The sequence below is a fragment of the Leucoraja erinacea genome, chromosome 38 (assembly GCF_028641065.1).
Source record: "Leucoraja erinacea ecotype New England chromosome 38, Leri_hhj_1, whole genome shotgun sequence".
Taxonomy (NCBI): Eukaryota; Metazoa; Chordata; class Chondrichthyes; order Rajiformes; family Rajidae; genus Leucoraja; species Leucoraja erinaceus.
Window position 1 is genome coordinate 8,345,396 of NC_073414.1, and position 11,884 is coordinate 8,357,279.

General features: G+C 48.5%; 1 protein-coding gene across 1 annotated transcript in view; it reads left to right on the top strand.

Moving 5' to 3' along the window:
• LOC129714250 (SERTA domain-containing protein 2-like) overlaps positions 1 to 9,317 on the top strand; it is a 10,867-nt gene extending 1,550 nt beyond the window's left edge. The window contains exon 2 of the mRNA XM_055663796.1: positions 8,361 to 9,317. Coding sequence (XP_055519771.1) covers positions 8,367 to 9,170 — 804 coding nt within the window. The 5' untranslated portion in view covers positions 8,361 to 8,366 and the 3' untranslated portion in view covers positions 9,171 to 9,317. The remainder of the gene's footprint in view (positions 1 to 8,360) is intronic.
• The last annotated feature ends 2,567 nt before the right edge of the window (positions 9,318 to 11,884 follow it).

Genomic DNA, 11,884 nt, shown 5'->3' on the forward strand with positions numbered 1-11,884 from the left:
AGAGAGGGAAAACAAAGGTTACTTAAATTAGAGAAGTCAATGTTCATACCGCTGGGGTGTAAGCTACCCAAGTGAAATATGAGGTGCTGTTCCTCCAATTTGCACTGGGGCTCACTCTGACAGGACAGAAAGGTCAGTGTGGGAATGGGAAGGATAGTTAAAGTGTTTGGCACCCGGGAGATCACGTTGGCTGAGGCAGATGGAGAGAAGGTGTTCCACAAAACGATCGCCCGTATTTCGGAGCCCCACTTTCAACAAAACGATCTAAACTTGGCAACGCTTTCCAAAGTGTGGAAAGGCTCTTTTAACATGGTTCGACCTGCAGATTATAAGATTATATTAACGGAGGGGGCACAAAAAGCTGGAGTAACTCAGCCGGTCAGGCAGCATTTTTGGAGAAAATGAATGGGTAACGTTTTGTGTCGAGACCCATCAGTCTGGGTAGAGGGAGACTACAGAAATAAAGATAAACATTATCTAATCCTTTTCTCCAGAGATGCTGCCTGTCCCGCTGAGTTACTCTAGCATTTTATTTCTATCTTGGGTTTAAACCAGCGTCTGCAGTTGCTTCCCACACACTTGCAATTAGCAGCCTCCCGTCTCCCAGGTTTGATGACTACAGTTCCCAGGGTGCAGTGCGCGGCTTCAGATAGGGGGCGGGGTCCGTCGTGAGCATGCGCAGTGTGCATGGTCCGAAGCCCCGCCCACGTCACAGGCAGGGTCTGCAGAGGGTTCAGGGATGATGCATTGGAGGCAGCTGCTGGCGTGGGGGGAGGGGAGAGGAGAGGCTGTGTCAGAGCTGGGCAAGAGTGCAGTTTGCAGGAGCTTGCAGCCACACCAGCTGCAGACCAGTTCAGCTGGGAGAAATCCGTGCATCTTTCATTTTAAAGGATTGATAATGCACCACTTTAAAAAAAAAACATAACCATAGTGGAATAACAACGTGGATTTATGCAAGTGAACCTGTTAAACCATGCAGTTACTGCAAAATTTTGAGCTTGCAGACACAGAGCATCTCTGGAGATAAGGAAGGGGTGATGTTTTTGGTTGAGAGTCTCGACCTGAAACGTCACCCCTTCCTTCTCTCCAAATATGCTGCCTGTCCCACAGAGTTACTCCAGTATTTTGTGTCTATCTTCGGTTTAAACCAGCATCTGCAGTTCCTACCTACATAGAACTTTTATAGATACAGTGCCTTTAGCCCACCAGGCCCGCACCGACCAACGATCCCCGCACACTAAAACTATCCTACACACACAAAGGGAAATTTACAATTATATCAAGGCAATTAGCCAACAAAACTACACGTCTTTGGAGTGTGGGAGGGAATCGGAGATCCTGGAGAAAACTCGTAAAAGTCAGAGAGTTACATTTAGCTCCTAGGGCTAAGGGAATCAAGGGATATGGGGGGAAAAGCCGGAAAAGGGTACTGATTTTGGATGATCAGCCATGATCATATTGAATGGCTCAAAGGGCCGAATGGCCTACTCCTGCACCTATTTTCTATGTTTCTATGGGGAGAACGTACAGACAGCATCGCTAGTCAGGATTGAGCCTGGATCTCTGGCGCTGTAAGGCAACATCACTACAACTAGAGTAGGCAGCATCACTAGAGAACATTGATCGGCGATGTTTCGAGAAGGGTCCCGACCCAAAACGTCACCTATCCATGTTCACCTGAGATGCTGTCTGGCCCGCTGAGCTACTCCAGCATTCTGTGTCGTCTTTTGTAAACCAACGCCTGCAGCTCCTTGTTTCTAAGTAAACAAAGTTTATTATTTTACTAGTAGGCAAAAGTGCTGGGAGAAACTCAGCGGGTGCAGCAGCATCTATGGAGCGAAGGAAATAGGCAACGTTTCGGCCCAAAACGTTGCCTATTTCCTTCGCTCCATAGATGCTGCTGCACCCGCTGAGTTTCTCCAGCACTTTTGTCTAGCTTCGATTTTACAGCATCTGCAGTTCCTTCTTAAACATTTATTATTTTACTTCTTTGAGCTGGTTTTCAGACGTTCACAGGGCCTCGAATGTCATGCAAGTGTCTGTGCTGGTGGATTAATTAGCGGAAGAGATTCATACTAGCGTATGAATAGTGATGCAAGAAACAGCAGATGCTGGGACTTTGAGCAAAACACAAAATGCTGGAGCCACTCAACAGACAATGTTTTGGGTTGGGACCCATCTGGCTTATTGAAGTATGGGGGAGTTAGCTGGAGAAGAGAGTCCGGGGCAGGGCAAAGTGAGGCAAGTGACAGATGAGGGTGTTTTTGATGGCAGATGGGAGGAGTAGGTGAGAGGTGATAAAGAAACAAAGGTGTGTAGGAAAGAACTGCAGATGCTGGTTTAAATCGAAGGTAGGCACAACATGCTGGACTAACTCAGCGGGACAGGCAGCATCTCTGGAGAGAAGGAATGGGTGACGTTTCGGGTCGAAACCCTTCTTCACACTAATGTCAGGGGAGTGGGCAGGACAGAGATAGAATGCAGTTGGAGGCAGTCAGACTGATGGGAGAACTGGGAAGGGGAGGGGATGGAGAGAGAGGGAAAGCAAAGAGCTATTTGAAGTTACAAAGTCAATGTTCAGACCCAAGCGAAATATGAGGTGCTGTTCCTCCAATTTGCTGGGCTTCACTCTGACAATGGAGGAGGCCCAGGAAGGAAAGGTCAGATTGGGAATGGGAGGGAGAGTTAAAGTGCTGAGCCACCTGTAGATCAGGTAGGTTAAGGCGGACTGAGCGGAGGTATTTGGTGAAACGATCGCCAAGCCTGTATAGGAGTCCACACCTGGAACAGTGGATACAGTAGGATCCAAAGAAACAAAGGTGTCAGATAAGGAGAGAGAAGAATAGAATAGAATAGAATAGTTTCTTTATTGTCATTGTAACATGAACCATGTACAACGAAATTTAAAAATGTCAGCCAGTCCGTGCACCATTCAAACATTTCTAAAAGCTAACGATACATACAAGATAAAATATTAAAAGATAAACAACTAAAATAAATATCATGAAAATAGCACGCATAAACACCCAACCCTCCATCCTTCTGTCGATTTCACAGTGTACCACAGTCCCTTAGTCTGTATCGCCCCTGCGTTCCTTGGCGGCTACATTTAGTGCTTTTATAGCAGTGGGGTAAAAACTGTTTTTTAGTCTGTTCGTCCTTGTCCTTGTAGATCTGTACCGTCTGCCTGACGACAACAGTTCAAACAGGGAGTGTCCGGGGTGGGAAATGTCCTTTATGATACTCTGGGATTTTTTGATGCAGCGGGAACTGTGTAAGTCCTCCAAGGTAGGGAGAGGGCAGCCGACAATCCTCTGGGCGTTGTCAATGGCCCTCTGGAGCGCTGGAGGGAGGGATGTGTGTAGAAATGGGGATGAAAGAGAGATGAGTGACTAGGATGAGAATGGGAAGGAGCATGGAAGGAAGGCTGTGGGAATACCATAACAGAGTAGGAGTAATCATATTTAGCTTGGCGGGTTGTGACGTGGGTTTCTAAGGCTCCAGGCATTCGTGGTCCTAATATGTTCAATGCTACCTGACCATATGAGTGTTTCCTGCATTTTCATTTCAGATTTCCAGCATGTTAGTTATGATTATCAAAGAGTACATCCAAGATGATTGATAATTGTAACCAAGTGTGGAGTGGGTGAGGATGCCATGGGGATTCTGTGACTATTGTGCAGGAAGGAACTGCAGATGCTGGTTTAAACCGAAGATAGACACAAAAAGCTGGAGTAACTCGGCGGGACAGGCAACATCCCTGGAGAGAAGGAATGGGTGACGTTTCGGGTCGAGACGTGGGCTTTACGGCGGCAGGCGCGGGCACACCGCGACGCCCTGTGTCTCCCTTTCAAGGGAGATGCTAAAAATGCATTTCGTTGTCTGTACTGTACACTAACAATGACAATAAATTGAATCATTTCATTTCATTTCATTTCTCAGCCCAAAAGGTCACCAATTTCTTCTCTCCAGAGATGCTGCCTGTCCCGCTGAGTTACTCCAGCATTTTGTGTCCATCTTTGATTCTGTGACTATTGACAGCTTAAGCAAGCAGTGGGACTCTGGAGAGGCCAAGTATTTAAAATGGCTTAAGATTAAAAGATGTTGTTGTTTAGAGAGACCGGGGTTTCCTTGTCTGAATATACTAAATCAGCTTGCAGATACACAAGCAATTGGGAAGGTATGTGTAGGAAAGAACTGCAGATGCTGGTTTACACCGATGATAGGCGAAAAATGCTGGAGTAACTCAGCGGGACTGGCGGCATCTCTGGATAGAAGGAATGGGTGACATTCCGGGATGAGACCCTTAATTGTACAAGAGTAAGAGTTGTTGTGATCATTTAGGGCCTGTGAGAATACATCTGGAAAATTATGTGCAAGTTATGGCTCCTTCCCCACAGAAAGAGTTACGCAGAAGAGGGATGCAGCACACAGTGCCGTCCCAGACCTCTGCTGGGACCTTCAGTTAAATCTCGCCTCGGCCATCTCTTCCAAAGACACCAATTGGCGGTGTAATCTTTGTAAATCTTTCTCCCCTCCAATGCAGTTTCTTCCTCCTTTGTAATCTGATGAAAATAACTGAATACAATATTTAAGTTACAGCCTGCCATGTTGTATGCAGTTATTGTGTCATCTCCCTGCTCTTAATATTTTCTGTCTTTGGCAGCACACACCATTGGACCATTACAGGGTCAATTGTGTACATGAAGCTAACAGGATAAAATCAGGAAGAAGTGTGAGATTGGGCATTCTAATTTATTTATTAGTGTAATGGGAACAATTCCTATTCTCCATTAGAGGCAAATTCCTCTGGAGAAATGGGATTGGAGACTCTATCTGTCTGTGCATGTGTGTGTGTGTCTGTGAGTGTGTGCGTCTGTTTGTGTGTGAGTGTGTGACTGTGTATGTGTCTGTGTGTGTCTGTTTGTGTGTGTGTGTCTGTGAGTGTGCGTCTGTTTGTGTCTTGAGTGTGTGTCTGTGAGTGTGTGAGTTTGTATGCACGTATGTGTCTGTGTGTCTGAGTGCATGTGTCTGTGCGTGTGACTGAGTGAGTTTGTGTGTGTGTCTGAGTGTAATTGTGTGTGTGTCTGTGAGTTTGTGCGTCTGTGTGTGGCTGAGAGTGTGCGTCTGTTTGTGTGTGTGCGTGTGTCTGCCTGTTAGGGTGACAGATGCATCTGTAAGAGCATGGTGCGGAGGTAGCTGGTTCAAATGTTTGTGTGTCTGAGTGTGTGTGTTTGTGTGTATGTGTTCCCGCGACGCCCTGTGTCTCCCTTTCAGCAGCGAGTCCAAGTATCGTTTCATTGTACACTGGAATATTGAATCATGGAATTGTTTAGTGTGCCTTGAGCATGCCATGTCTGATGTGTGTATCTTGTGGCGAGTCATCTTGCTGAAGAATAGTGGGTTATCTGCCAATATTTATTTGTGGCGATCCGGCATCTGCTTTTTTGCACTGTTTGTAGTGCGCAAGTTATTTCCAGCATCACAGAACATCTTTCTCAATCCTATTCCTATGGTCAGCATGCTTAGGGTCGTATGTTGGGGAAGGGAAGAAAAACTAATGTTTGAAGGATATTAGACAATAGACAATAGGTGCAGGAGGAGGCCATTTGGCCCATCGAGCCAGCACCGCCATTGAATGTGATCATGGCTGATCATCCCCAATCAGTACCCCGTTCCTGCCTTCTCCCCATATCCCCTGACTCCGCTATTTTAAGAGCCCTATCTAGCTCTCTCTTGAAAGCATCCAGAGAACCTGCCTCCTCCTGAGGCAGAGAATTCCACACTCACCACTCTCTGTGAGAAAAAGTGTTTCCTCGTCTCCGTTCTAAATGGCTTACTCCTTATTCTTAAACTGTGGCCCCTGGTTCTGGACTCCCCCAACATCGGGAACATGTTTCCTGCCTCTAGTGAGTCCAAACCTTTGACAATATTGTAGAAGAAGCTATTGCCTTGGTTATGAATTGGCTTCATTGGAATAGATCGGTCATTTAAGTTAGACACAAAATGCTGGAGTAACTCAGCAGGTCAGGCAGCATCTCTGGAGAACATGGATAGATGACGATTGCAATTGGCAATTTACAAGCTTGAAGGTTGCAAAAAACTAACAATTGTTAGATTTAAATCCAAAGTTGAAACCCCAAAATACTGAAGATATTAGGAAATATGTCATGACCCGAAACGTCACTTATTCCTTTCCTCCAGAGATGCTGCCTGACCTGCTGAATTACTCCAGCACTTTGTGACTATCTTTGTTGTACATCAGCATTTGCTGTTCCAACCTACACTTTTCCACACTTGCCTGAGCAAAGCAGCAATGATTCAAAAGCAGCCGTGCCAATGGAGAGTTCTCCCTCGCCCCCTCCCATCAATGACTAACAAAGGACTAAAGGTCACAGTAGATACACCCAGCTGCCAGTACTTGTGTCAGTGCTCTACAAGATGTGAAGACCACATTTGGAAGAGTTCATACTATTATAAATATAGAATTATTATAGGAGGAATGCCATTAAACTGGAAATGGCACATTTAAAAAAAACTACCGTGGCGTTACTGTGCCTGGTGGGTTTGAGCTACAACGAGAGGCTGGGCAGTGCGGGTCTTTTCCCTCCGGGAGCTTCGGAGGCTGAGGGGTGACCTTAGAGGTGTCTAAAATCGCAAGAATCATGGAAAAGGTGACAGCCACAGTCGTTTCTGCAGAGTAGAGGAGTTAAAATCTAGAGAGCGCAGGTTTAGCGTGAGGGGGGAGATTTAACAGGGACCTATTGGGCACCGTTTTCCCAACAGAGGTACATGGAATGAGTTGCGAGAGGACATGCTGGAAGCACATACAACCATGACATTCAAAAGACAGTTGGAAGGGAACATGTATATGAAAGGTTTGGATGGACATGGGTTGGCCACAGACCAGTAAGCTTAGCTCAATTAAGTAGCATGGTCAGCATGGGCCTGTTTTCTCTGTTTAGCAGCTCTATGTGTCTATCAAGGATGTAAAGGTGATAAAAACAAACCTGCCTTCACCACTTCCACTGGAAGCTCATTCCACAGCTACCACTCTCTTGAGTAAAGAAATTCCCCCTCATCTTTTAAATTCCTCGTCCATTTTCTATTGAGCTGTACAGGTTTTATGCATGTTTGATTTATGTCTTTTTGGAATAACGCGCTTGTTCCTTTAATACCATAGTTTGATTTGTATGCGTGTGTTTACGGAATAACACGCTCAAATTTACTGCTGGTAGCATAGTCGCATATACATTTAATTGACGCAATATTGAAACACAGGCTGTTTTTTCAGCACCTAACCCCCACGCCAGTCACCTGTAGCTGCTGTTAAAAGGTCAGTGGTGGTTTAGTTTAGAGAATGAGCAGGGAAATGGGCTCTTCGGCCCATCGGGTCCGCGCCGACCAATGAGCCTGATAGATACACAAGCTCTTTCGAACACACTAAGGGCAATTTACAGAAACCGATTAACCTACAAACTTACAAAGTGTGGGGGTGGACCGGAGCACCCGGAGAAAACCTATGCTGTAACGTAGAGAACGTGCAAACTCTGTACAGGCAGCATCTGTAGTCAGGATCAAACCCGGGTCTCTGGATGTGTAGGAAGGAACTGCAGATGCTGGTTTAAATTGAAGATAGACACGAAATACTGGAGTAACTCAGCGGGACAGGCAGCATCTCTGGAGAGAAGGAATGGGTGACGTTTTGGTTCGATGCCCTTCTTCAGACTAGAAACATAGAAAATAGGTGCAGGAGGAGGTCATTCGGCCCTTTGAGCCAGCACCACCATTCATTGTGATCATGGCTGATCGTCCCCTATCAATAACCCGTGCCTGCCTTCTCCCCATATCCCTTGACTCCACTAGCCCCTAGAGCTAAATCTAACTCTCTCTTAAATCCATCCAGTGATTTGGCCTCCACTGCCCTCTGTGGCAGGGAATTCCACAAATTCACAACTCTCTGGGTGAAAATGTTTTTTCTCACCTCAGTGTTAAATGACCTCTCCTTTATTCTAAGACTGTGGCCCCTGGTTCTGGACTCGCCCAACATTGGGAACATTTTTCCTGCATCTAGCTTGTCCAGTCCTTTTATAATTATATATGTTTCTATAAGGGGCCCCCTCATCCTTCCAAACTCCAGTGAATACAAGCCTAGTCTTTTCAATCTTTCTTCATATGACAGTCCCGCCATCCCAGGGATCAATCTCGTGGGATGTTGGATCCCTGGATTCCAGATAAGGTTTGGGCTGAATGGTTTGGGGAGTAAGTCTGGGTTAGCACTGGGGGGGGGGAGGTTGAGGAGTGTGGTGTTGAGTCGGGTGCCAGCTACCTGAGTTGATGGTGTTCTCTTGCATCGGCAGGTCTCCATGGTGGGCAAGGGGGTGAAGCGGAAGCGGCATGCCGAGGGGGGGCTGGACCCCTCCTTCCAGAAGCTGGCCGACTGCCCGCAGTCCTACAGCCTGAAGCGGCAGCTGGTGCTCAACACGTCGCTGAACAAGATGCAGAGCGGCCGGGCGCTGCCCGAGCTCAGCCTCCGGCGCACCGTGCTGATCGCCAACACCCTGCGGCAGATCCAGGAGGAGATGCGGGTGGAGAGCAGCCAGCTGGCGTCCACCATGGACCTGGAGGGGTGCGGCGGGGCGGAGCTGGGCACGGCGCGGGAACCCCCTCCCTCCCGCCTCTCCACCGAGAGCTACCCGGACGGCCTCGACGACTACATGCCCCTCGCCTCCGACGAGGACTTCTCCCTCTCCTCCGCCATCAACTCCATCCTGCGGGACTTGGACATCGTCATCGACGGCAGCCCCTCGCTCTCCCCCCCTCCCGACGACGAGGTGGCGGAGCCCATGGAGCTGGCGGCTGAGGACGAGGACGGGGCCCAGCCCTCGGGGCAACACAGGCCCCTGGAGTCGGTGTTCGGCAGCTTCGAGATCATGAGCTCCAGCTACCTGGTGGGGGTGACCCTGGACGATCTCTTCCTCGACATCGACACGTCCCTGTGCGAGTGCGAGGCGCCGTCAACGGTTCTGACGACCGGCGGCAGAGTCACCGCCCCGAGCCCGGCCGACGACTCGACCAAGAGCTTCCCCTCGTTGCTCGGCACCAACCCCAGTTTAAGGACGGACCTGAACGACCTTGATCACATCATGGAGATCCTGGTCAGCTCTTAAAAAAAAAACAAAACAAAAAAAACACAAAGAGGAAAAAAAGAGCCACTACACTGTGACGGGATTCCGACTGACTTCCACTAGCCAAAGATGGCGCCTCCTGCCTTCTTCTTCTTGCGTATGGCTTGCACAGCCTAAAGTTGTAGATCAAGTTGTTCTATTTGATCTTGTTTGTACACGTTGGGTTAATTGCATTTGTCGAAACAGGGTGGACCACGTGAAGGTTGCAATCTCCCACCCCACCTCCTGCCCTGAAGCCCCCCCCCCCCCCCCCCCCCCCCCCCCCACCCAACCCCACACCCTCGTCCTCCCTCAAACCGAACAATGCCACCATCTGCTGGAGGTGGGGGTGGTGGGTGCGTGCTGGCCCTGTCCCATGACTCGCATTCTACTCAGGGCCCTCAATCGATGCGGGGCAACACTTCACGTCCATGTACCGAGCGGACAGGCAGTGGAGGTGGGCGGGCGGCGGGAGAGGACGGGGCCACATACATACAGACAAATGGGAACGGGTGCTCACCGACGTGGCTGTCGGCAATGCCGCCTCCGGGCAACAACTGCTCAAGGCCGCAGGAGAGGTGGATCAAAGATGTTTCGTATTGTACCTGGAAATGTGGCGGGGAGAGTTTTAAACTAACGATCATGTTGAATGTGCGTTTTCTCTCTCTCTCACTCTCTCTATCTCTCACTCTCTCTCTATCTCTCTCTATCACTCTCACTATCTCTCACTCTATCACTCACTATCACTCTCACTATCTCTCTCTATCTCTCTCACTCTATCTCTATCTCTCTCACTATCACTCTCACTCTATCTCTCTCTCTCATTCTATCTCTCTCTCTCACTCTCTCTCTCACTCTCTATCTCTCTCACTCTCTCTCTCTCACTATCTCTCTCTCTCTATCTCTCTCTCTCTCTCACTCTCACTCACTCTCTCTCTCTCTCTCTCTCACTCTCACTATCTCTCACTCTCACTCACTATCACTCTCACTCTATCTCCCTCTCTCACTATCTCTCTCACTATCACTCACTCTCACTCACTCTCACTCTATCACTCACTATCTCTCTCTCACTCTCACTCACTATCACTCTCACTCTATCTCCCTCTCTCACTATATCTCTCACTCTTATCACTCTCACTCTCTTCCCTCTCCTCCCCTCTCCACCTCTCTCCCCTCTCTCCTTCTCTCTCTCTCTCTCTCTCCCTCTCTCCCTCCCCTTCTCTCTCTGCATTTTACTTTGTACTTGAATTTGGATTTTAAAGTTTTTAATTGAGATTATTATTACACGTGGGAAGACAGATCCCTTTGAGCCTCCAATTTGAATGTGACGACAAGCTGGGCGAGGGGTGTTAGAGTGAAGCTAACCCCTGGTGTGACAGGCCAGGCACCTTTCCTTCTGCCAGCCCTGTTACTGGAGAGGTCACTTCATGTAGCGTGGTTGGCCGTGTCATCTTGAGCAATTCTGTTATGATTCGGGTTCCTCCCCCTTGCCAGGCGAACAAGAATCTATAATGGTTGCTGTTTATGAGCTGTGTCACACACGTTCCCTGGGGAGGGGTGGACTGAGGGATGTTTCGGAGAGCAAGGGCACAAAGCAGCAGCCTCGATGTTTGGAGACTTGGCACGTCCGAGAACAACGGCCCGCTCTTCCCCGCATTGCCTTTGCCGTACCATCTTCCCAGCCCAGTTTAACCCGGTGGTCATCCTTACCCCCACAGTCACCCTGCTGCTCTGGTCCTGAGAAGTCCGATGCCTTAATGCTCTGCGCACATGGCGGAGGGAGTGGGAATGGGAGTGTGGGATCGAATCAGGCTGCCCTTTATCCTGGGAATGGAATGGGGGGGGGGGGGGTTCCTTGCTCCAGTGATTTTCGCTACAAACGGGAGTCACCACGGTTGTACTGTGACTCGTCGCTTGCTGGGGAGCCGTTTGGAAAGCCTCGGCAGTGAGGATGGCCCTGCTTGTTTAAAGCTGATGGGCTGGTGCTGAAGTGACCCAAACACTTGACTTTTCTTTTTGTTCCAGAAGGAACTGCAGATGCTGGAAAATTGAAGGTAGACAAAAAATGCTGGAGAGACTCAGCGGGTGAGGCAGCATCTATGGAGCGAAGGAAAAAGGTGACGTTTCGGGTCGAGACCCTTTTTCCTTCGCTCCATAGATGCTGCCTCACCCGCTGAGTTTCTCCAGCATTATTTGTCTTGACTTTCCTCTTTGGTCACTTGTTTCCAAAGATCCTATAACGGAGCAAGATAGACCACTCCTGCTAAATGCAATGGGCTGACGTGTAGTACACAACGTGGGCCTTCTTTTCACCCATTTCAGTAACCCGACCCGACCCGCAGTGTAATCAACATTGCGGGGGAACAGTTTGTGTTAATAAATTAAAGTTCTGAAAATGAGGAGAATATTTTTTACCAAATAACTTTTATTTTAATGAGGATGTTGCCGTAACCGGCTTCCATCTCCGCCTTAGTATCCTATGGGATCTTTGGCGCTGAGACGGAAGCCGGTTACGGAAATGGAGCCATGAATCTGCCCATGACCGTACAACGTCTTTTTCGTCGAGTGGACCATCTTCCCCGCTATAGGATCTTTGCTCGTTTCTGTCTGCACCACAATGTTTGTGCAAGAGGGTGCGGACTCTTCAGCTTCTGATCCCCTTCAGTCAGGAGGTCTCTACCATTCAGTATTTTAACAATTTGTAGGGTGTCATGAAT